At 41.6% G+C, this 25,838-nt stretch overlaps 1 protein-coding gene across 2 annotated transcripts in view; it reads left to right on the top strand.

Moving 5' to 3' along the window:
- Positions 1 to 25,270, top strand: part of slc35f3b (solute carrier family 35 member F3b) — a 71,302-nt gene extending 46,032 nt beyond the window's left edge. Inside the window, exons 3-8 of one of the 2 annotated variants that reach the window (XM_037783153.1) lie at positions 7,879 to 8,221; positions 13,170 to 13,389; positions 19,856 to 19,981; positions 20,463 to 20,655; positions 20,793 to 20,882; positions 22,285 to 25,270. In XM_037783153.1, the coding sequence (XP_037639081.1) occupies positions 7,879 to 8,221; positions 13,170 to 13,389; positions 19,856 to 19,981; positions 20,463 to 20,655; positions 20,793 to 20,882; positions 22,285 to 22,529 (1,217 nt within the window). In that variant the 3' untranslated portion in view covers positions 22,530 to 25,270. The remainder of the gene's footprint in view (positions 1 to 7,878; positions 8,222 to 13,169; positions 13,390 to 19,855; positions 19,982 to 20,462; positions 20,656 to 20,792; positions 20,883 to 22,284) is intronic. The other variant, XM_037783154.1, reaches the window with a different exon arrangement.
- The last annotated feature ends 568 nt before the right edge of the window (positions 25,271 to 25,838 follow it).

Below are 25,838 nucleotides of genomic sequence, written 5' to 3'. Positions count from 1 at the left end.
TTGATAAGTGTGCAATGAATACACAATGACGGCTTTTATTTTACTGCCAGGCCAAGCTTTTGCTCCGCTTTATGTAATGCAGTGTGTGTGTGTGTGTGTGTGCCATCAGTTTCATTGAAATGGATGAGATTTCACGGAATAGATGGATTGATGTTAAGGGCTATTGATTCATTGTATAAGTTCATTTGAGGTTCGCTGCCACGGCTTCCTTGCTGCATATCTCATTTGTATGTCATATAAGAAAATGCCTTCTGTAACGGAGTCATAGTGTTTCATCTTTGAGCAAAATCCTCTGCAAAAATATGTAAAGAGGAAGCTCTGAGCTCTAATCCTAAATTGAGGGAGTTGATCCGAAAGCTTTCTTCAGGGTGCAAAGCGGCTACCTATCGTCTCTAAAGCCCCTTTCCCACTGGACAAAAACAACCCACTGATATCTGGCTTTTGTCTTTAGTGGGAAAGGTTACAATCAGCATTCATTCCCGGGACAAATGACTCTGCAGAAGTCATAGGTATTTATCGGCTCCAGCTCCAATCAGCAGTGATGGAAACATGATGGGCGCGAAGAATATATATATATACATATATATATATATGTATATATATATAGCATATATATTATTATTATTATTATTATTATTATTATTATATATAATAAATAAAATCAACAGAGATTTGGACAATTATTATAATTTATTTATGTACAAAACATACAATTAATATGCTTTCCTCAAAGCCACCAGACTCCAGTGAGACAACAGTCATTTTACCTCGCTGATCACTGAAACACACTTCATTTAAACTCGGCAGTTTGGTCAAAATAAACCGAGTTAGATGGGAAAAGAAACAGCCGTTACATGCGCTCCTCAAAGCTCCAGACTCCATTGACCCAAACAGTCATTTTACCTCACTGATCGTTGTTTTCCCACTGTTCCAACAATCACAAACTCTGGCCTGAGAGTTTGAAAGAGAGACTGAATAAGTAACAAATACAAAAAGAGGTAGGCTAACTACCGTAATATTTTCACTGTTTACATACTAACCGTGTTTTCCGGCTTGTTTGTGATGTTGAACGTGACACACCTGGAAAAAAACAGAAAGGCTAGGGTTAGGGTCTACTGGCAATGGGAAAGGAGTCTATCTGGCTTTACTGTGCACGAATTTGGTGGGAAAAGGGTATAAATGTCTAATGCAGCCAGTAGACCAGATGGTACAGTTGTTGTGTACCTAGAAGGCTAATTATTACAAAGCTGAAATAACAAAATATTTCCACCTTCCCTACAGCAGTTGTTGTAATTGTGACCAGCCCGAAAATAGTGTCAGCAAAAATTTGTGCTGTGTGCTTCGTTGCATTTAATCTGTAAAACTGAGTTAGTTGGCAGTTCACTCCATCTAAATCTTGTTTGATAAACTTCCTTTTTTTTGATGCCATTAAAAAACTAACAGTCATCAAACTGTAGAGGTCATTTTACAGCAGTGACGTAATGGGAAAGTCGAAACGTATGTAAAAATAGTGAAGTCCAAAGTCAGGTTCATGTAAGTCCTACGTAAGGTTTATGTATGGCCTTGGGGTGCAGGGAGGGAGTAAAACCGCTGTTTGGGCAGACACTCAGTGTACACCTGCGGTGGTTGCCTATCCATTACTTCAACAGGAACGCTGTGGCCAATCTTTTAAATATTGATTTGTCACGTAAAGTGCTGGGACTCTTGCCAGTCTGTTAAACTGCAGATCCATCACACTTTAGTCACTGTTGTAAGGGACTGCAAGAAAGGGAGGGATGCTTCAGCAAAAGGGGATGTACTGTTGGGCACATGTACCCGCTGACAAATATGAGTAATTGCATATTGCTCTGCTGTATCACACAGTGCACGGACACACACAAACACACCTGCTTGCACCAGTGTTTTGTTGTGTCACTAACCAATGAGGCATCAGAGGGCCGCAGCATTGACCTGTATCGCGAGCATCTGTTGAACCAGCTGGGCAGGTCAGGGCAGTGACAAACAACAAGTTTGCAACTCGGCGAGGAAGTTGCTCCGACGTCCTTTGGGGTTGAAGGAGAAACCGGTCGGGAATTAAGGAGAGCGGGATCGGTGACAGTCGTCCCGTCCTTGTCTGCCCTCCTGGGCCTTTGTCCCCTGAGCCCATGTGGTCCCACCTATCAGCCGGTCGACACAGCAGGGTGTGTTTGCCGCCTGACTCTCTGTTGTGTTATTGAGCGAGACAGGCTTGTCAGATGAGACTGCTCTGGTGTGTTGAAAGGCCTCTGACTGTCAGCCTGGCCTAACCAAGCTGTCACAGCCAAGTATCACAGACTCCCACTGTCTGTCAGACTTAGAGATTACAAAAACAGTGACAGCTGTCTGTCTGTCTGTCTGACCTGCCACGATAAAACTACCATCCCTCTGTGACACTTGTAGTTTATAGTTCTTACAAAATTTCCAGAAATTGTCTTACTTTTTAAACAAATACAGAGTGTAAGGCTCACACTTTGACATGTCAGAAATGACAACTCGAATTGGTCCACATGGGCTTGAAGGGTTTATTTTTATTAAGAGTACTGATGCAATGATTGATGTTGTGTGACAGCCAAAGATGAACGAGCATTTTACTATTAAATCTTACATTTGTGCAAAGAAGCTCTTAAGAAGATTATTACACCCAAAGGTAAGGTTGATGTTATATACTGTATATGGTATAATGGTTCATGACAGAACGAGTAAGTTGCACCAGTCAATTCATATTCCTCACCAAGCAGAGACCCAAGAGACAGTAAGACAAGGAGAAGAGTTTCTCTGAAGTGTGTATCAGTGATTGATCTGTTTACCCTCTTGAATCACTGAGGCAGAGCGCTGCAGTGCACTCTCACTCCCACAGAGGTGTCGCCAAACAACCAAACAGACAAACCTCTCTTACCTCAGTGTCTCCAACTTGAGGTCCCGGTTGAAACCCTCCCGACAGTTCTACAGCCACCCTGGTGAACCAAGCCAAGACTATCGTCACCGCTGCCTTCTTGGATCTCCGTCTCTGGGAGTAGCAGGGCGGCAGAGAGGGCGATGGATGGCGTGGGCGGTGGCCCGTTCAGGGAGCTACAGCGGGACAGAAGCTGGGCTTTCTCTTTCTCGGCCTGTCATGGCCAGGCACTGTGAAGTGTGAGAGCACGCAGTCAGGCAGGGCTCTGCTGGCACGTTTGGGATTTGCAGCTATCAGCAGGAGAGATCTGCACTGCAGAGTCTGCAGGGGGAGGGAGGAGAGCGGGAGCGGGAATGAAGCTGGTCGGGAAGCAGGGAAGCATGGAGAACTGGAAAACTGGCCTGATGAATCAAATCAGAGTGCTTCAACCCTACTGGATGTAGGATGTACATTCAATACCCTCCCTATGAGATGCTCAGTGTACTAAAACACTAGTGGCAGACAAATGAGCATATAAACTAAAGATTGATTTGCGTGCCTTTAGTGGTAAAGAGACTGATCCGTCAACAGATTTTCACACAGTTGGAGAGATGTCGCACAGAACAAGTGGATTTTTCTCCTAAAATGTTAATTAGGGAGAAATGTATTGGACACTTTGCTGTGATAAAGACCCAGCAGTGCTGAAATATTACCCTTCTCTGTCAATAAATGCTTTAAGTGTCATAGTAAAATCTTCTTATAACACTTTCTCTCCTCTTGAGACCATCTGCACCTGTGCATATTGAATTCCATGGTGTTATAGTATGCCTGAGTGGTTTGGATGGATGCGTTTGAGTAGGAGAAGATATATACAGCTGTCAGAGTGGATCCAAAGCCGGCCCTACAAGGATGCCAGACGCTTTCTTCCTGTCTCCAGTGATTTCACAGATGCCTGTTAGGTTCAGTTAAGCACATTTGGACACAGAATGTGTTGAATGAGTGGAGATATTTTCATCGAGTGTTAAATTAAGCATCTTTGATAAGACGGGTAATCTGCAACTACACCTAATCTAGTATGAAAAAGGCTGAGATTAATTATGAGATATTATAAATATATAATCAAACTAGGGCTTTCACAATATCAGAGTTTCACTACACGATTATCGAGGCCGAAAGAATTCACGATAACGATATCATCGAGATATCTATAGAAAATATTTATAATAATGCTATCAGGGAAATTCATCTTTGACTTTGTTTATTGTGTTTTGTCTCTTTTTCTTTTTCATTACTCAACATACGAGGAGGTGGAGAGAGAGTCTGTAACCAAAATTTTGTATATAAAATGATTTAAGAGGTGCTGGATTACTTACACAATATTATCATGTGTATTTTTCTGTATTTATGTTGTATTTTTAACACAATATCAATATTTAATTTTTAAATATCACAGTTATCGTCAATACTGGTACAGCGACACCCCCTAAATCAACCAAACATTGCACTGCAGGGTGTTTTTTTACTGCAGTCATGTCCGACCTTGACAGTTGACGTTTGATTACTAACTGACATGGTTAAGGGCTTTCAGTTAATCGTTTAGCAGTTACAGAAGGAGACTCTTTCTGGGCGTTTCAGTCATGGTAATAATGACTTCAAATGTCATTAGCGGAGGAGCCCTTCTATCTCACTCAGCCACTCTACTGACCGAGCTCTTTCACTCTGATGAGTTCAGCAATGCTCCATATTGTTCATCACCGGCAGTCAAGGTTGATACAGTATCATTAGTCACCGTCAGGCTTAAGAGAGAAGTGCATTGCCTTCAAGTTAGTGCGGAACAAATGAGTATACATTGATGCCTCAGCATTAAATCATAGAAGCTTTAATTAATAATTTATACAACTGTTTTTCACTTAGCGTACTAGATTTACGGTAACAGCTTAATTGAAGACCGTGACAGGACACTTGATGTTGTCATGACACTTCACAAAGTGTGATCACATGCGTCAGAGCTGGATATGCTTAGCTGGGCGCCAGTGCCTCTCTGGGGGATGATTGGTTTGGCCCATCACTGCATTTGGAAGATTAAACTGTGCTGCAGTACAGAGCAGCGGCCAGGGCCACGGGATGTGGGATGGAGGCCCAGGAAGGACAAACACTGGGCGCCGTAAACAAGAGATGACCTTCAGAAGAAGACAAAGAGGCTTGGAGCTCAGAATAGAGAAACTTAATTCTCACCCTTGTGCCCAAGACTTTGACAGACATCCACGTGTGCCTGTCTCTTCTTTTTTTTGGGGTTCTTTGCTGATTCATCAGTTCATTGCAAGAACAGACAATGATCTTGAATCATCTTTCATTGCTGCCAAATTTGCCTCAGTACTGTCGGAGCTGTCAAGTGCTTTTTTTTTTTTTTCCGAAGCAGGAAGCATTGTTCAGGATCCCCAAATAATGCAGCATAATTTCATCTTAATTGCATCACATTTTCACAGCAGATAAACAGAAATAAGAATCTCTTGTGCATTCAGCAGAGAGCGTGGGGAAGCCGGGGCATTAGCATGGGAGGCGATAGTCATCAGGGATGTTAATCTGCGATACGATGAGACCACCTGGCAAGGTCAGAGGCAGCTCTTCCAGGAAGAATGAACTGTCTCGTCGAGCATGATGGATGCCCTCGTATACAGCTCTTTGTAATATATGTAGCAAGCTGCATATATGAGACGATAGGTGTCCCTTTGACTGATCACATTAACATGAAGTCAGACAGTGTCATCAATGTTACGTATACGGCAATGAACTGACGCAGGACAACTGAAATTATATGATAGAGTCCTGTTGATGCTGTACAATAATAATTTTCACACAGAACCCCAACTTAAGTTAGATTTATGTTTGGCTCGCTGCGGCCATTTGAAGTGCGTTCTGTATTCCAGTAAGCAGTGTACAGTGCAGATGAATCTGCAAAAGACTCCCTGGGGCACATCATTACCTCTAGAAGCACCATTAGGGAGATCCCTTCAGTTTTAACATGTTGGAGGGCAGGACGCTACAGAAGATGCATGGTGCATATATTACAAGCTGTTATGAAACAGAGCTGATGCAGGGTTGTTTACTATGTGGCAGTGTTGTAGTACTCAAGATCGATCTTGTTTCTTGAGACCGGTCTCAAGACCACTTTTTGAAAGTCTCGACCTTGTCTCGGAATGGACCACATTTTTTACTCGGTCTTGTCTCGGTCTCGGACAAAGAGGACTTGAGGAATTTTATTTCAAGACTACAACTGTGGCGATATCACTCAATTGTCTGTGCAAGTTTTGTTCTTGTCTCGGTCTCGATACACTCTGGTCTTGGTCATGACTTGGTCTTGGATTAGGTGGTCTTGTCTACAACACTGCTGAGTGTCCCCTCACTGCCCTGATTGTAAAGTTGTGGTCTTGTAGTTTTGTTCTCTGTGGTGAAAGTATAATGTAGCTAAAGGCTTTGTTTGGCTCAAATACAAGTAAAATGATTTATTTACTCTACTGGTGGTGTTCTTGTTCACAATGTCACTGAGAGATAAAGGGAGGCTGAGTGAATGAAGATCTGCTTTGTGAATAATATATCTCTGGTTATGTTGCTGTTTGAGCTTCTGAGCTTTTATGCTTCCGCACATGATTATACAGCCATAACTGAATTGTTTAGAGGAGACAGTAAACAAAGTAACTTCAGTGAGTCGAGGTAACAAACAACATGACCTTGGTAAGTCAACATCAGTTTTGAAGCACAGAGAGGGTGAGACTGGGACAGAAAACAGCATGTCAACACTTTGCCTCAATTCACACATTATTGAAGAAGTACGGAGGCTATCAGGTTCTGACGGGAGCAATGGCAAAGTTAAACAGTGCTGTGTGGGTCTCAGGGCGTTCGGGCAAACACACACAAACACACACACACGTCATTGTAACTCACGAGGTGGAGAACAGGTCGCCTTGGATTGGATATCAGATCTGCCCTCTTTTGTCCTCTGTTTGGCTGCAGCCTGTCACACTCGATCACCACATTTTTAACTCAGATGTCTGATTGATTACCTTCAAGTTCAATTAAACTGTGAAAGAAGCTATCTTTAGCTGGAAGAAGACATGGGTGACCTGAAGTCATTCACACAGAGAAAAAGAGTGTCCTATATAAGCTCTTAGTTCAGATTTACAGCAAAAGATAATCACATAATTAATATATGTACATGTATAATGCTAAACTATATTTTCTAAACGACATCAGAACTTGTAGAAATACAGTAATTACATAGATAAATAATATATTTCTGTTTCAGCCGATTAGACTGTTGTCATGCTATGAAATAGGCGTTATCAGTCGCTATAAGCCCCATAGATGTGGGTCAATACGGGCCTACTACACCCACTAGTAGGTTTTATCATCTATTCACATCACCAAAAGAAGGTATAAAAGAGCATGACAGCGACCTCTAGTGACTGCAGTAATTATGACAGGAGCAGAAGTGGAAGTCAGGCGCTGTAGTATGGCATGAAACTCCATACGTGATGGAGGTTGGGACGATGGACGAGACACAAAACCCAGGGGACTGGGGTTTACATCCTGTGTGAAACCAACAATGTGTAGTTGTGTTTGTACTTATTTTAACCCAAAACACAGATATTTTTCCTTAAACTTAAGCATGTGGGCTTTTTTTTGCCTAAACCTAAAGAAGCCTTTTTGTTTGTGTTCAAAACGTAATGTTTCATTCGGTTTTACGTGTTGCTTTTAAGTTTTACTCTCACTTTTGCAACGTAGTAGGCGTAGTATGCCCCTATTGACCCACATTTATGCTTAAAGTGACTAATAACGCCTATTTAATGGCCTGATAACAGTCGAGTCGGGTGTCTGTTTTTAGTTAAAAGTGTGCTTGAAATATTGAAACAAATATTTCTGATCATAGCACAAATTTGCAGTATCAGTGTGTTTAGCTGTCAATCTTACATGTATGTGTTCATCTGCAGGAGAAGACCGCATCAGGGAGAATGTGGTGGGCACCACAGATGCACAGACGGCTGGTGCTGCGGCCGGAGCGGAGTCCGGCACCAACAAGCGGCGGCTCCACTGCTGCATCAGAGTAACAACCGTACAGGTGCAGAAGGCCCTGTGGGGAGTAGCCATGGTTATGTGCGTGTGCTCCTCCTGGGCGGGCTCCACACAGCTGGCCAAGCTGACCTTCAAGCAGTTTGACGCCCCCTTCACCCTTACCTGGTTCGCCACCTCCTGGAACAGCCTCTTCTTCCCCCTCTACTACATTGGCCACCTGTGCAAGAGTCCAGAGAGGCAGACGCCCAGACAGAGATTCAGGTGAGAAGACTCTGTACTGAATACAAGCAAGCAAGTAAACATTACGAACATATCAGTTTTTAAATAGAGATAACATATAAAGCAAGGAGAGAAAAAAGTGTATAACCTACCTTTTGATTTGGCTTCTCTTAGACGTTGCGGGAGGCTGTTCCAGGGTCAAGGAGCAACAACAGCAGAAGCACAAACACCTTCCTTGACCTTGGAGCAGCCAGATGTCCCCGCTCTGAAGACAGGAGGCTCCTGCCAGTGGTCAGAGGTCTCAACAGCTAAAAGTAAAATTTAAAAATCAATCTTAAAACTCACAGGGGTCAGTGGAGAGAAGCTAAAGAGGTTTTTGTTTCGTCAAAAAGCCTCGCTGCAGAGTTCCTGGACCACTTGGAGTTGAGATGAACAAAGTGTTACGGTAGTCGAGATGTGACGTAATAAAAGCATGGCTGACTTTTTCCAAATCTTCAAGTAAGGGTCTGGTTTTCGCAATGTTCCTTTGTTGGAAAAACAAGACTGAACCAGATATTTCATGTGGAGCTCAAAATTTAGAATGGGATCAAAAGCAATCAAATGCAACGTCGCAACTGTATCTCAGTTCCCTGAACAATGTTGTACTGTAATAATGCTGACAATGCATCAATATACCATTTTTAGGGGGGAGAGTAACATGAATTTCATCGAAAGGGGTCTACTTAAAGGTGCTAAATGTGAAATTGGGAACATTTATATTGCCTCTGCACAGCTCTCAACCAGAGGGCAACCTCTGGGTCTGAAAAATGAAGCCAATGCAGAGGAGCCTTAAACTTGCATTTTCTCTAAAAGCCAGCAGGGGGCGACTCCTCTGGTTGCAAAAAGAAGTCTGATTGTATAGAAGTCTATGAGAAAATGACCCTAATTCTCACTTGATTTATTACCTCAGTAAACATTGTAAACATTTATTTAAACAACACAATTAAAACCTTTTTGGTCACCTGAAAATGTCTTATTCAGTGTTCTACTTCATTCTCTGCTGAGGTAGACATTACTCCTCTATATCTTTATAGCAAATAGTTGTTTGCTGCTATATTAATGCTCTGGATAATGTATAGAGCACCTTTAACAGTGCATCCTATCCACCCTCAAACACTTAAATAAAAATAAGTTTCATTGCTAAAAGTGTGTTTTTCTTATTTTCATGGCTAACAAGCCAAATACACACAACACACAAATATTTCTTCTGCAGCTACAACAGAAATGACTAACAGAAAATATATCAATCGTGCATGTGAAGTCAACTACAGTCAAAGGGAATTGTTTTCTTTTCTACTCTCATCGATGATGCACTGACTTTAATTTCACATCATAGAAAAGAAAGCAGTCTTCCCATCAGCAGCAGCAGCCTCAGTGGGCAATGCAATGCAGTCATTAGAAATCATTTTGTGGAAAGTTCATAACAAATAGTCTCACTATTCTTCTTTGTACAGATAAAACCTACAGCTGAAATGCTCAGGCCCATCCTGTGGAGGTTGTTGAAAAGCCTTGCGGTACATATATGAATGCAGTGGTTCCAAAGCCGGGGTCGAGATCCCCAAAAAGGATCGCAAGACAAGCCAGCTCATAATTGATCATCTCATTGAATGAACAGAGTTGTTTACCTTCCATGTTTGCTGCCTCGTTAGTTATGCACAATCACTCTCTGTTCATATTTGATTTCCAAAAATAGCCCTATACCATCTTTAGTTATGCTGCTGCAGCAAACAAAAAGAAGGTAATCCTACGTGTGTTAGAGGTGCTTTCACACTTGAAACAGTCCATTCATCATGGTCTTTAGACAAAAGTCTTATCTCTGCTACCTCCTGTGCTACTTTAGCACAAAGAGACAAAAAGGGTGGAAGTATATGGGGGCGGTTTGGCTCTGTATTTCTGATGCACCTCTGAGATGTAGCTCTTCCTCTTGGAGGGCTTACACAAGGTTCTGGGGCTCCCACTCCTCGGCCGGAGCTGAAGTGCTGCGAATAGAATATCAAACAACCTGTTTCCTTTGTGTTCATTCAAATTGCAGCGACCAAGAGTTGACATCTGTAATAGATGTCCTGTCTCTTTATATAAATCAGAGACCAAATAGAGGCAAAGACCTGTCATTGGTAATAGCTGGCGTCTCTCCTCATAGATATGAGTGGAGAGGATTCTCACTGTATGAGGCAGAAGCTCTTCATTACACTTCATCTCTGCATCACCTTTTGAGATTGACTTGACATATTGCAACTGTCATAAAATCTGCACATTCTATGACTTCAATATGAGGGGTCCAGGATTCTCTTTACTGTAGTTTAAGAGGGTTTGACTCTGCGTGGTTATTATGAAACACATTTTAAAAGTTGTCAGGGTGAAAGCAAGGATGTGTTTTCTTAGTTCCTGAAAGATTTGCATGTTAGAGTTTTTCACCGGACAGCAGCGATCCTAAAATAACAATTACTGTGGATGAGTAAAGCATTAAATGTCATTCTTGACTGTGGGTGATATTAACTTAAGGTCCACTTACTAGCTTTTTTTCTTAGCTCTCAATATTGCAGGCTTGGAGCTTGCTCAGTTGAGTTACTTAACTGGCAAGATGTTGTCTGACCATAGACTGTAAATACCATCTTGTTTTTTTGCAACCAGAAGTGACACCAGAGGGTGGAGCTAAGTACAACCGAATGCTGAATGAGACATTTTCAGGCAACCAAAAATGCAATAATTAACTTTCATGAACTGAAAACACTCTGTGAAAGGGTTAAAGTTGTAAGACAAAAACAACACCCAGACCAGACAACGTCATGGTAGCGACCTGTCAATCACAAGGTAGCCACGCCCTAAAGCATACCCTGCTTTATGGTCTATTTGACTCTAAATGGGACCATAATTTACTAAATGAACATCATGCTGTATTGAAGAAGACTTGAAACCCGCAATTGAGACCATAAACTCATGTTTACAACTTTACTGAGGTAATAAATCAAGTGAGAAGTAGCTTCATTTTCTCATAGACTTTTATACAATCAGACGTCTTTTTGCAACCAGAGGAGTCGCCCCCTGCTGGCCATTAGAGAGAATGCAATTTTAAGGCACTTCTGCATTGGGTTCACTTTTCCAACCCGGTGGGTGCCCACTGAGATCGACCCTGAGTTAGGATTTTTTAATAACATATAGAATATATTTTGATATAAATCTTTTTATTTTAAACACAGTGCCTTTAAAGTGTAACTGTTGACTTCATGAGCTGCTTGATTGTTTAAAATCTGCTTCCACAACAACACCTTCCTCAGCACAGTTGTAGAGAGTTGGAAGTCTTTCTAAAATCAATTCAGATTACAGGTCTCACAAGTGCAGCAGTTTAGCGGAAACAAACCACAAACTGTCAGTGGTTTGGATTTGAAGGTGGTGTATCCAGTGTCTGTAATGAAATGATGATAGACTCTAACATGATTGTCACTGAACCAGATTGTTTATGAAAGGAGGTGCGTTTTTAGTGCTGACTCAGCTCTCTGGAGCTGATTCATAATAACGCTGCTCCTCGGTATCCAGCAGGAAACTGACAAATGTGCTACCTGTCACTCCTCAGCTATTGCTGCTTCATCACTTTCACAAGGCCAGCAGCATTCAGAGTAAACGGTGTAACTTAAGAGCGCAAGCAAAATGCCAGTATCTCCAAAATACACTAATGTTATATTTTGACTCAGTGGAGAGGGGGGTGTAGTTTTTCTTGGCATCACAGCAATGTGATGCAACTTAACACCTTATTGAGTAGAGCATTTCTAAACAGGATGAAGTATTTTGATACAGATAGATAGTGCTTTGGTTCCTCTCTCAGGTTACATAGTGTGAGACACATTGACTGTCAGGCTAACAGCTTCAGGCTCTCTGCTTTTATTTAAGGACCTACAGCTTCTTGTGTAGTTAGATACTCTTTTAGAGAGGGAACAAATCCAGACTTGAGCTGGAATTTAGTGACAATATCCACTGAAAAGCATCTATAGTATGACTCAGCTTCATACCGCCCTTGAAGTTGAATCACTTCTTCAAGATAACAAAATGTCACCAGACTCTTCATCGTCGTTTAACAGTTTCAGTTTTGCTTCCAAAGTATGTCCGATAAGACTGAGCTGAATATGATTTATTATATAATGAGTCATCACAAACTTTCCACAGATATTCAACATATACATAAGTAGGGCTGCAACTAACGATTATTTTCATTGTCGATTAATCCGTCACTTATTTTCTCGATTAATCGATTTGTTGTTTGGTCTACAAAATGTCAGAAAATGGAGCCCAAGATGACGTCATCAAATGTCTTGTTTTGTCCACAACTCAAAGATATTCAGTTTACTGTCATAGAGGAGTAAAGAAACCAGAAAATATTCACATTTAAGAAGCTGGAAACAGAGAATTTGACTTTTTTTTTTTTTTTTTAAATGACTCATACCGATTAATTGATTTATCAAAATAGTTGGCAAATGCAATGCGTTTAATAGTTATAAACTAATCAATTAATCATTCCAGCTCTATAAATAAGTACCCGTTATTTGTGTCCCTAGTGTATTTATAAGATATTGACATGTTGGAGCCAAAGACAAATCATTTAAAAAAACCTGAGGAGGAAATAAATAGTTTAGTTTCATTAATGGAGACGGCTCAGAAATATTTAACTTTAATGCCTTGTGGCAGATCTGATTGCATTCGTAAATATTTACTTATTTTTCTTGGTCCCACATGCACTGCGATACAATGTTCATTTAGACAACTGTTAATATGGGAATTACTTCACACACTCATCACTGATTAGAGTCTCTCTGGTCTCATTTGTTCAGACAGAGCTGTTTGTGTTGCATAAATATTGATTGAAAGTCCCAGACCGTGACAACATTTATCAACTCTTAAATTAGTTACACCACATTTTTCAATTTGCTAACACTGTGCTCTGCATCATGTCTCTGCACAGGGAGTGCTGTAGGTTTTTCGGGGACGACGGGCTCACACCCAAGGTGTTTTTCACCAAGGTAGCTCCCTTTGGCCTGCTGTGGATCCTCACCAACTACCTGTACCTGCAGGCCCTCAGGAAGATCAACACAACAGACGTGTCAGCACTCTTCTGTTGTAACAAGGCCTTCGTCTTCCTGCTGTCTTGGATTGTACTTAGAGACCGCTTCATGGGGGTCAGGGTGAGTACATCTGCCTGTGTATGTGTGTTTGTGTAAGCACTTCCTTAACACACTATGGAAGGATATACTGTATGCACAAGCGCTTAACCTAGGTACTTTTCAAGGAAGAGTAGAGGAAGGAAAACAGCAGAACACCTGTAGCTCTGAGAAAATAACAAACCAAATCAACTAAAACCAATGTTCATCTTCACGGGAAGTGTGTTTTATCCCTTTAAATGAAGTGTGGTGATCACAGAGCTTATCTGAAAGATGTGAGGAAGATTGTGGAGTGAATCAGTCCTCTTGACTAGTGAGACGCTCCTCCATCTGCACACCCGCTGTGGATCCTCGGCTCTTCCGTCATATGTCCATCAGCGACTTGCATAAGCAGGACAACATTTGATTATACTCTTTTAAATTAACATATTTTACTAGATCTGGAAATAATATCACTCAAAAATCCCATTAATGAATCCTTAAAGATTAATTTACTATACATTCAGCTGTCTAAAAGTTACCACACAGCAACGTGACCAGCATTTTCCTTAATTCCTTCTGCTTTAGTTTATTAAACTCAAGTCATACTCTGATTAGAGTAAAATGGAGCAATAGGGTCTCAGCCACATTTGCGCTTAGCAGTGGTGTCAGACAATGTTGGATTTTGTCCCCAGTTCTTTTTAATCTTTATATTGATGATCTGTCCAAGCAATTGAAAGCCTGTAATACTGGGTGCATGATTGGTAATACTCTAGTGAACCATATCATGTACACAGATGATCTTGTGGTCCTGACTCCATCTAGCGCTGGTCTTCAGCAGCTCCTTACTGTATGTTCTGTCTATGGTGTGGAACATGATATTAAATGCAATGCAAGTAAGGGTGTTGATCTGTAGAACTAAAGAGGACAAATGTCTCAAATGTCCTGATTTTATCTTGTCTGATATTGGACATTTCATTACAGAACAAATGATGAAGATATTTATAGGCAACGCCGCATAATGTATGCAGAAGCAAACACGCTCTTACATAAGTTTTGCGCACGTACAGATGGAGTGAAGATGTCTCTGTTCAGAGCATATTGTACATCAGTCTATACTGCACATTTGTGGTCAAACTACAGAAAAGCAAGCTTACAGAGACTTCAAGTACATTATAATGACGCTGGGAGAATATTGCTGAAGAGACCTTGATGGTGTGGTGCAAGTGAAATGTTTGTGGCTGCAGGAGTCAATACTCTACAAGCTCATGTATACATTTATTTGCCGGATTAATGACTCTAACAATGAAATCCTCTTGGCCTTATCAAACTGTGGAGACATTGATACAGTTGTCTCTTTGTAGGACACTGATTTATATTCTAGTTAAACCAGTTTTTATTATGCTTTTGTATGTCATGTATTAGGCTATATGTAATGCCTTTCATCTGGACCCTGTGTCTGTAAAAAAGTTTTGATTGATTGATTGATTGATTGATTGATTGATTGACACACTGAGCAATAATTTATGTCATCACTTCCTGTGAGCCTCCTTGCCGGTTGGAGTCGTCACTTCCTGAGAGTGACGACTCTCAGGAAGGCACTCTCATTCAGAATTTGCCCTATTGCAGCATTGAGGTCAAAGGCCAAATTCTGTTGACCTCAGTGTCATGACAATGTGACTGGTGGATAGATTATAATCTAAGCTTTACAATGACATATGACTTAATGATATTCTGTCTAGGTTACCCTCTCTTAAACTGTATCTATTTGTAAAATGGCGGGGAAAAATGTGTGTGCGTGTGAGTGTTGTTATCTACAGTTTATCACTTCCTGAGGGAAAATGTGTTATGAGTAGTTCCCAAAAACGTGGACTCAAATGCAGCACACAAAACGAGAGTTTTAAAGGTAGAACAAAAAGAATATTTATTCCAAAAAGGTTCCAAATTAATCCAATGAGCAGAGTGCAGGAGTGAGCAGGCAGGTGGGGAGCAGCCACAGCTGGCAGGTGACAGACCTGAGCACAGAGCAAGAAAAACACGAGGTAAGTCCAAACAATTCCAACAAGAGAGCAACATCAAAAACAAGAGCAAAAATACTCGGGAGCCTGATTAAGTTCAATACCACTGAGGGCGACGGAACGATCTGGCGACGAGTAGCAGGAAAACCGGGGTATATATACTGCAGGTGATGATGATTGGTGGCAGCTGCTCCAGCCGAGCCCGCCCAGAGGAGTAGGAGGAGGAGGAAGGCCACACCTCCCGACACACTGACAAACTAGACAAACCAGGGGAAAACACACAAGAGACAAAAGGACAGGGAAACATAGGAAACAAAAGGAACTCCTAGACTAACAGTAGTGAACATGACAGTATGTTCCCCGCTGCATCTTTAATAAATAAGAGTCTGATTCAAGCACAGGTCACAAAAAGCAAGGTGGATATTAAAACAATGATTTGCCCTCAAGGCTACACAACTGTGGCAACTTTCACTTGTAGTAGACAACATAATAACAAACAAAACAAGCAATTGTTAAAAGAAAGTCATTTGTATAAAGTAATTGCTACGATTTCATATCAAATAATAATACACAAAATTCCCATTATTTACATTTTGCAACATGTGCTTATACGTCTGCTTGCATAAGGTTACATATATTATCATTGTAGCTTTTGGTTCTGATATTATCTTTTAATTGAATGTTTGATCATCCTCGTTTTATCTTGAATACCAGTCTCAAACTGAATAAATTCAGTTAAGATAAGAGCTTGACCAGTACTGCACTTTTGAGGCTGACTCCAATATCTTTATTCAGAGCAATTATTTAAAGTAAGAAAAAAAAAGAAAATCTGATTTATGAGTAGTGCCAGATTTTTCCTTCCCAGACTGACTCAATTTGATCATGTTCAGAGCCCCAAAGAGGTAAAAGTATGCTGTTTTTCACAAGAACCAAGTCAAGGATAGAGAAAAATAAAAACAAATCTATAGCTTTGTGTTACAGAGGTATGTTTGTTCAGCTTTCCTGACCTCGCTACTCCTCAGGTTTATCTTGTGACCATCCACTTGAAAAAGACAAAAATGCTGATTATTTTTGTCAATGTTACGTGTCAGTGCTTCTCTTTCTATTTGCATTATAGCTATGATAAGACAATATAGTAACTTACCAATTTGTCAGGCAAAGGCTTGCTATATAGAGTGCTCCAGGGATGACGTATTTTTGTAGGCCAACCAGGAAGTTAGCATCGCCCTGGGTTCCCTTGACAAAAAGCCAATGGGATTTTTCCTTTAGGTTTTGGATTATTGCAGAAAATAAGCTCTGTGGCAAACACACATTTATGATACTTACACATTTTGTTCAGCAAGATAATCTTCACAAATGAACACCACTTTTATGATATTTGAAGTGTAAATGCAGTCGCCAGAAGTAAAAAGCTAACGTTAGGCTATAAACAAACTACACCACAATCGCATGAGTGTGAGTATACACAACGAGGCTGTGAAGGTGGACGAGTCGGTATGATGACGTTTAGTAGTCTCATTTAGCCACTTATTGGCAACCGCCTTTTTTAAGACATCTAAAGGCTTCAAAATTTACGAGTGGGGTATTTACTGACCTATTTTATGTCGTAGTACAAAACGTTTTTAGGACTCATTCCTGTAGTACTCTATATTGAAGATAACAACATGACCTTGACTTGCCTTTAGGCTTCTTATTGTGTGTATCTTTGCTTTGGTGGAGAGAAAGAAGTCCACTCTTTCTTCTAAGCACTTACGGTCAAGTGTGGATTTGAATTGTAAAGTGTCCTGACTCCTGGTGTCTATGCACTGTATGTCCTCTATTGTGTTCTTCACTCATAATGACAAAAACTCTGTGTAACTTCCAAAGGAATAAAAACATGATGTGTTGCTCTGACTGAATTTGCAGCTGAATGTGCGAGCTGCAGAGAGCTGGTTACCTGCTCGACAGCGTGATTTCCCACCAGTGATCACTGTGTCATTCAAACGTGCTTCCTGGTGTGTGTCTGTGCGTGTTTGTCCCTGATTTTATCCGGATGAAGACGGAGAAGCAGAGCAGTGAGGGTTTAGCTTTGTGAAAATGAGGTATCTCCCGCTCTCCTCCTCCCACTGCACTCCTCCTCAGATGCTTTCATATCTGCAGCCGGCCTGCACTCTGCAGAATGGCTTTCCCCCTTTTTTTTCTCTATCACACACTCACAACCGCCCCAATTCTCCCTCGTGCATGAATGCCCCAACTCCCCACCCACATTATCTGCGATGAAAGGCCTCGGTAAGAGACAAATACTGTAATAATGCTGCTTCTCTCTCTCTTTCACACCCCCAGCTTCCCTCTCTCTCTCTCTCTCTCTCTCTGGCTTGGTGGTGGGGATTGCAGTGTTTTGGATGTCTGCAGCAATGCAGGGGATCTTGGACGAGTTTGTCATGAAAGTGAAGGAGGGGAGGGAGAAAGATGGGGGATGCTAAATCATCCTAGTTAAACAGTGATGCGGGTTGTTTCAGGGATATTGTGTACATAAAAAGATGGTGGTAAAATCAGAACGGACCGCACAGGTTAGAAGGTCGTGAAATGAATTGAAGAGCCTTTTAGCTGAGCTGTGCATTTGGATTCATCAACTGTAAAGGGGAGTCAGATACAGCTCAATCCACATCCGCATACTGCAGCAATAACACTTTAATCGCATAAATGTGCAGGTTTTGTGATGTCTGTCCTCCTCTGACTCTCACATTGTGCTGAAACATCTCAAGAAACTAAACCACCGACACGTGCAGGGTCGCTGACCTTGTAAGCAAACAGTCCATCACAAGAAATGCGTAAAGAAAGGTGTAGCTGTGACTGACAGGCAGCCTGCAGTGCAGAAAGAACCATTTTGCCAAAGGTGCCCAAGGGCTCTGGCCGAGCAAAAACACACGGTTCATTTATCTTCCTGACACCTCTTTAATGCAGAGCTTAATCCACTCAGCTGGACTGCACCGTGTCCCCATCGCTGCTCTTCAACACACTCGCACACACACATATGCACTCAAACATAGAGCAAAGACAAATGTTGGAAGTGTAACAAAGCATAGATGGAAGATCTTGGTTCAGAATCTTTAAGGCTGATTGAAAGCGGGATGAAACAGATGGTTTGGTGACGTTTTGAAGCTGTGATAATCCCAGAGGCAGCGAGTGGGAGTGGGTGTGAGAAGTGGGGAATCGAAGGGGGGTATTCGGTTTGTAAACATGATGGCAGTGTAACGAAAATCAATGTCAGACAATTAAGCCAACACTGTAGAGGCTGCCTGTCCTGTGTTGGAAACACTTGCGTTGTGAATCTGAGAGCTGGTTTCATTTGGAGTGTGTCATACAGTCGTGGAAGATGTGCTCAGATCCTTTACTCAAGTAAAAATACCAAAACATTAATGTAAAAATACTCCATTACAAGTACAAGTCCTGCATTTAAAACCATATAAGTAAACGTACAGAATACTATCAGCTAGATTTACTTAAAGTATTACAGTAAAAGTACTGGTTTTACATAAAATTATTATATTACTTATTACCTCAGATAAATCTGAACTGTTGTCAGATAATTTAATGGGAGAGGAAAGACGAATAAGCAAAGTTCTGATACACAAATGTATTAATTTTATTTTATTTTTTTTATTTTTTAACTTTATCCAATCTTTGATTTTTTTTGTGAAATATTGGAGAGTTTTACTTCTTTGGGCCTCAAACAGTTATTTAAATTAACCCATATGAGCAGTTTAAAGGGGAATTGTCTCTTCGGTGGAACAGCCAACAACTCATTTTGTGTAAGGGGTCACAAGCAAAAGAGCTCGGAAACCAATAGTTAAATCTTGTATTTTTTTAGCTTATAATATGTATTAATAGGTATTTTTGTATGTTCAATTCAATTCATTTTTATATAGTGTCAAATCATAACAGAAGTTATCTCAAGACGCTTATCATATAGAGCAGGTCTATACCGTATACTCTATAATTTAGAGACCCAACAAGAGATCCCACGGAGCGACAAACTCCCCTTTAATAGAAACCTTGGACCGAAATGTAAAATCTTAAAATGTGAACTAACTAGCTAAATAAATAAATAAATGTAGTGCAGTAAAAAGAACAATATTTCCTTCTGAAATGTAATGGAGTAGACATATAAAGTAGCATCTAATGGAAATTAAGTACAGTACTTGAGTGAATATAGTAAGTTATATTCCATCATTGAGTGTGTGTATGTGTTTGTGTTTGCCTGTATGTGAGAAACTGTAAATACAAGATGAGCAGTCTGCTGACTATGAAACAAAACCCTCGTATTAATTAGAACATAACAAACCTTGTACTGTGATGCTTCAGCAGTGACAAACAATGTGCCATGTGTGCCTGCTGTGTCTGTACACAGCAGTGAAGGCTGGAGCGTCTTTATCACCTCACTGAGAAGCAGCGGGTCGTCCATCCGTCATTCGCTGATGTTCCTCCTCCTCTCTCTCTCTCTGTCTCTACAGATAGTAGCTGCTATCTTGGCCATAGCAGGCATTGTAATGATGACCTATGCGGATGGATTCCACAGCCACTCGGTCATCGGCATTACTTTGGTCGTGGCCTCTGCTTCGATGTCAGCGCTCTACAAGGTATCTGTTTGCATTTGATCAATTGTAGAGAACATAACTGAGCTTGTGTCCTCCCATAACCCTCCCTTGTAGTGACACCTTCATTGGCAGTGGAACATAAAATGTAAAAACATATGTATGAATAGTCTTATGTAAGAAATCCTGGATGAGTTCCCTTCTACTTATGTAACCAGGTGGCAGAAGACAGTGTGAAATGTAACACTCAGCTGACAGAAGCGCGTGATATTTGAGTGTTTGGTTGCTGGCCTCGGGCTGCGACGTCCCGATCAAGGAGGTTACGGGACAGAAAGCTATATTTTGACGTGGCTCTGGTCTCCTCTGCCCTGCTGTCTGTGCTGCCTAATGTGATAAACAGACAGCAGCGGCCCGGTGCCAGAGACATGCCAGGTACTTGGCAGGTGCACCCCTTCTGCAATATCCCAGTACTCCTTAAGGGGGCAGATTCTGTGCATTCACGACTCTCCTCCCCGTTTGTCCTCAGGTGCTCTTCAAGATGGTCCTGGGCAGTGCCAAATTTGGAGAGGCTGCACTTTTTCTGAGCATCGTTGGAAGCGCCAACTTTGTTTTCATCAGCTTTGTGCCGGTCATCCTGTATTTTACACACGTGGAGTACATCGGCTCACTCGCAGACGTCCCCTGGCTCTACCTCTGTGGGGTCGCAGCCCTGCAGTTTGGTACGGAAACACGACATATGAAGCAATGTCGATACTGCAGCGATTATACAACCCATGAATATCATTTCGCAAGTGTTGTGGTTTCTCATCCCTTACTGTGTAGTCTGCTGCTGCTCCGATTGTGCTTCTTCCTACAGCTTTCAACGTCCTGGTGAACTTTGGCATTGCGATAACGTACCCAACATTAATCTCCCTTGGCATCGTCCTAAGTGTTCCTGTAAATGCCAGTAAGTCTCTTGGCTTTCCTCCCAGATCTAACTTTTTACATCTGGCCACCATTAAAAGGTGCAATGTGTAAGATGTAGCCACATGCTCCAAACATATATGAGGCAGCATTTCACCTCTCATTTCACCATACTTTGCTCTTCTTTCAATGAAGAAATTTCATGCATTTCAGCATCTAACCTTCAGCTAACCTCTTCAGGAGACGCCATTGTTGTTCAGAACGAACAGTCGCCTCTCCATGTCGGTGCATGGTTATGCAACGACACATGGTCTCACCACGTTTCACATGCCTAAGCCACGCCCGTAGCTGCAGTAGCTCCTCACCGGACGCTGATTGGTCCCGTGGTCCGTATCTGGCTGGCTGGACACAAACGCATTACCTGAAGCCTGACAAGAAGGATTTTCATGTGACATCTGATCCTGCAATTCTCACTTGATCTTGTGACATCGCGAGAATCCAGCTGCCGGGCATGGTTAACTAACCGGGGGCTACTTCACTTGAGGAGAAGTAGTGTACAAGTAGAGGAGAGCGGGGTCAGCAGTGCTGGGTCTTACATGCGTAACGGCAGCAACAGAAAGTTTGCTGATCCAGTAATCTTCTAGCGGTGGGGAGGACGAAATTAAATTACGAGTCGGTTTCTCATTTCTGCCCTTTTCGATTTAATCCAATAAACAAACAAAACGTACAAAATCAAATCATAGATGGACCCTGTACCTTCAACGTGATTGACAAACCCCTCGGGCAACTCTACGTTTTCATCCTCTCATGTTGAACTGCGGGCAGACTGGACGCCACAGTGACTCACTATCGCCTCTCGGTTTTACAAGTGGTATTATTACAAGGCAGCACGGGCCGGGGCCAGCTGGTTAGCATGCTCATTTCAGTAGATATCTCCGCAACACAACGCATAGACTTCTAAACTGTTACTTCTTCACGTTCTGTCGATAATGTTACTTCCTTTTTTGTTTTAAACTAAAATTCTCTACAACAAACGCCTGTTTTTCTCTTTCACACTTGCCCGAGGAAGATCTTGTAGATCGAAACGTTGCCTTGATAAAGAGATAAAGAGAAATAAAGTATTTATTTGGAGCCTAACAGTGTGCAGACCTCCTTTGTGCCCTAAAGTTAAGTATTTTTTTGTCTCGCACCTGTCTTTGCCCAGATGTGCGCACTAAACTTCTGGCCAAATCTTACACATTGCACCATTAAATAATTGATGGCATTGAAATCCCCCCAAAAGGTATCATCAATATTTGATGAAGGATAGAATTGGTTTCCTTCTCATTGTATAATTGGTGATTTTATGTACAACTTGCATTCCACTTTGCATACTGATCAATTCTCGTTATGTTTACAAATTCCTTCATATGCTGATACTAATACATCCTCCTTATTTTTTACAGTGGTGGACCTCTACACATGTGAAATTAACTTCAACACAGTGCGCCTCATTGCTGTGTTCATCATTTGCCTGGGCTTCCTCATGCTGCTGTTACCGGAGGACTGGGACCAGTGCATCATCCAGCTCAGCACGAAGCTGCGCAAGAAGCGTGACGAGCCAGCAGAGGGCAACGGCGAGGCAGGCGCCACCACAAGCCTCAACTGGAGAGGGAGATCCAGGCCCTCCATGACAACATTTGCACATTGACTCCATGAAATATTACCATGCAAACACACACAGACACAGGGAGGGAGGCACATTAACAACCTCTTAATGTCGATGTCGGGGACCTGCCCTCTCTTTCACGACGCTCCCTGGATGGAAAAAAAGTATTTTAGACTGCCCTCTGATCAGTAACATTTCGGTCAAGGGGGGAGATGCAGGAGGCACATATCATTTTTGGCGTCCATTCCACTCAGAAGTTATCAGAGTTGGTGCATGGACAATATCAATTATAACCCCCAAAAGATTATCAGGTATAACTGACTGAGTCATGTATTAATTTTGCTTTTACCTCTTAATCATTCCATGGATTCACTGCATCCTTTGCGCCTGGGAAGACTTGCCAACTTGCCTGATATTTTTCAGTTCTGAGAAAAAGCAGCTTTTTTCGTGGCAGGCCTAACACCGCGTGGACTTGTTGTCTTTTAACATGTACACATTTACACACCTTTAAGATCCAAAGAAGAATGCCTAAAATGCTGAATGCCTGAAAACAAAAAAAGGGAGGCCCACAGTGGCGTCCCTCAGGTGTAAACTTAATGACAAATACCTGCCTTTCGTGCACTGTACATAGCTGTGTCTCACACCGTGGATGTCCTGGAGGAGCTGTGGACCCAGTGGGCTCATCTTGGTGTGAAGGGACCTGTCTGGACACCTGAGGATCAATCTGAGATGAAGACGCTTTCGCAATGCCTGTTCATCCTGAGAGATGAGGTCCGGTCTTTTTTCGACCACGCTGATTGGCCCCCCGTGGTTATGCGCTTTCCCGGGGCTAGACTTCCACTCTGTCAACGCTGACACCCACCGCTCAGGCCCACAGTTAAGTCACGAGAGATCTAAAACCAGTTTCTCTATTGTTTTCAATGCGTGAGATGGTTCAGATTTGTTTGTCAAAGAGTGCTTTCAGTCCATCCATAAAGCGCTTGCCTCGCCTTTTCTGTTCCCGAGACGAGCAAACGGTTTATCTACCGAGCAATACAGGTAATACATGTATTTACATGAATTGTCATTCGAATAATATTTTTAACTGTCCATTAGCAGTTCAAACTATTAAAGGGACTCTCTGTAAGAATCAGAAATTGCTTGTTAACAGTGACACCTATTAACACTGGCTCTGCTATATTCCCACAACACTAGTTTCCCCTCCGACGATGGTCACATTCCTGTTTTTGCAAGACGGACTTCACTAGATATAACTTTATTGTGCTTCCGTAGAGTTTGTGTTGGACTCTGAGTTGTGGTGGGAGGCTGGTTGTTTGCAAGGCCTATTGAAAGAGGTTGGGACACGGGTCTTGAGCTCTGGGGTATAACATATGGGCAGTGTAACTGGAGCTGCGGTCGTGCGTTGCGATTGGCTCAATTTCGGCAAGTGCAGACCAGATTTTACTGCGCATGTGTTGTACCCTAAAGATATGACGCATTGATGACATGTGACATCTCCTCTTTTCACCCTCCTTGGTCGCTTGTTGCCGTTAGCGGACTCCATATCTAACCGAACGCTGGCTACGGCTAAGGCACTCGCAAGTCCGCATGACGTCACATACGTTGGATTTTCCCAGATAAACGGGCCCGGGTTCTTCACATTAAAAGCAGTCTACAGGCTGATAGAGGAAACCCAGAAAGTCACGAAAGGTCTCAATTTTTAGGTTAGGTTACAACCTGTTCACACATTGGCAATAAAAAATGATTTATACATGTAAAAAGTTACTTACAGTCTCTTTAACTGGCCCATTTTCGCAATTCATTCTTCAGGTATGCCAATCTTTGGATGGACTAAAAGCACTAACAGCTTAATATATGACAGACAGGCTTGATGAAACCTTGGAACGACCCCTTTAATAACTTTGAACATCAATCATAGCTATCACTGAGCCTCCTTTTAAATTCACTTTCTAGACTTATATGCACATAAACTAATCCGCGGCAATTATCACTTAAAATTTTTGTTTTTTCCTGAAGAAAAAAAGACAGATTGTCTCACTGCGGCTTGAAGAGAGGTGTGCCGACACATGAGAATGGCTCCCCATCTGCTCTTTGTCAAAAAAAAAACAACAACAACATGTCTTACTGTTTCCATCTATCACATTTCTGAGGCAAGTTAACAACCGAGATGAACCTGAGAAGGCACACGCGTTGCAAAGCGACCGGTGGAAACTCTGCCTTGTTGTGAATGTATGAACATCACTCGACCACACATGCTCGCTACGTGCCATCTGTTTTTTACAGTGCCACCACAGACTGCTGCAGAGACACTCTTTAATACTTCCCTTCTTGTACTCATCTGACCGAGTTTTTTTTGGAGCAAACTCTTGACGCATCATTTGAGACTTTTTTCTATTTTTGCATTTGGTTGCTGACTAACCTGGAGGGGACAGTGAGTGACATCTGCAGGACGAGCATGCACATACTGTATGAGCAGATACAGCTGACGTCCACTTCACTGCCTTTTCTTTGTTTTGCAATAGAATACATTAGCACTGTTTCCCATTGTCATGCTCTATGACAATAAATTATAATATTGTATTCCTCTGGAATTATTGCTAGACATAAATGTAAACCTTTGTAAGGAATGATGATTTTTTTACACTGAGATGCAACATATGATTATCACATTTGAGGAAGAAGTATTTAGAGCGTGAATAAATGACGGGTTTATTATTAGATCTACTGTTGGGTGTCTTCAAGTGTAATCACATGTACTATATAAAAGATTTCTTTTCAATATATTTCCTTGTCCAGGTTTTGTTTCTCCTCGGTGTTATAGTTCTGTGCTTCGTAATTACTGATCACAGGAAATGGCCACAGGCAATATGAAATGATCGATATAGAATTAATCTGCAGCTATTTTTATAATGTTTAAATCAATTTTGTCCTCAAATGTGAGAATTTGCAGCTTTTATTTGCCTCATATGATAGCAAACTGAATGTTTTGGGGTTTCGGAACACTGGGAAAACAACGCAAGACATTTGAATATGGCTTTTATGTTATTTTTACATCTTAAATGATTGATTAACCAATTAGTTGACTGATAGAAAAATAATAGGCAACTATTTTCATAACCGATTAATTGTTTAAGTAATTTTTTTTTGCAAAAATGCCGAAAGATCTCTGATTCGAGCTTCTCAAACGTGAATATTTGCTTGTCTTCTAATATATTAAAGGGACAGTGTGTAGGATTTGGTGGCATCTAGTGGTGTGGTTGTAGATTGTGACCAACTGAGTACCCCTCCGCTCACTCCTCCCTTTCCAAGACTGCGGTAACGTGAGCCACCAAATGCAAAACCGTGGTAATG

The sequence above is a fragment of the Sebastes umbrosus genome, chromosome 10, assembly GCF_015220745.1.
Source record: "Sebastes umbrosus isolate fSebUmb1 chromosome 10, fSebUmb1.pri, whole genome shotgun sequence".
NCBI lineage: Eukaryota > Metazoa > Chordata > Actinopteri > Perciformes > Sebastidae > Sebastes > Sebastes umbrosus.
This window is presented reverse-complemented; position numbering and strand designations above follow the sequence as displayed.